General features: G+C 52.1%; 1 protein-coding gene across 1 annotated transcript; it reads left to right on the forward strand.

Annotated features, from left to right (window-relative positions):
* Positions 1–6: 6 nt before the first annotated feature.
* LOC106322284 (lipid transfer protein EARLI 1-like) lies at positions 7–469 on the forward strand (the record flags this gene model as incomplete). The annotated part of the gene is made up of 1 exon (XM_013760382.1): positions 7–469. A coding segment is annotated over exon 1 (459 nt), but the record flags the coding sequence as incomplete, so codon positions are not given.
* Positions 470–474: the final 5 nt, after the last annotated feature.

Below are 474 nucleotides of genomic sequence, written 5' to 3' on the forward strand. Positions count from 1 at the left end.
GAGAAAGAGAATGGCTTCAAGGAACTCGTCCTCTGTTGCTCTTTTCTTCGCCCTCAACATCCTCTTTTTCACCTTAACCGTTGCAACTGATTGTGGTTGCAGCCCAAGTCCCAAACCCAAGCCGGTCCCAAGTCCTAAGCCCCCCAAGCATGTCCCAAGTCCTTCAGTCCCAAGTCCCTCTGTCCCAAGTCCATCGGTCCCACACCCTAATCCTAGGCCGGCCACACCTCCGAGGACCCCTGGCTCATCAGGAAACTGTCCAATAGATGCTCTCAAGCTCGGTGTATGTGGAAATGTCCTAAGCGGCCTACTCAACATACAATTGGGTCAGCCATCAGCTCAACGATGCTGCTCGGTTATCCAAGGTTTGGTTGACCTCGAGGCTGCGGTTTGTCTCTGCACTGCTCTTAGGGCTAACGTTCTTGGGATCAACCTTAACGTTCCTATATCTCTCAGCGTTCTTCTCAACAAGTG

This window comes from Brassica oleracea, unplaced genomic scaffold (genome assembly GCF_000695525.1).
Source record: "Brassica oleracea var. oleracea cultivar TO1000 unplaced genomic scaffold, BOL UnpScaffold13157, whole genome shotgun sequence".
Lineage (NCBI taxonomy): Eukaryota > Viridiplantae > Streptophyta > Magnoliopsida > Brassicales > Brassicaceae > Brassica > Brassica oleracea.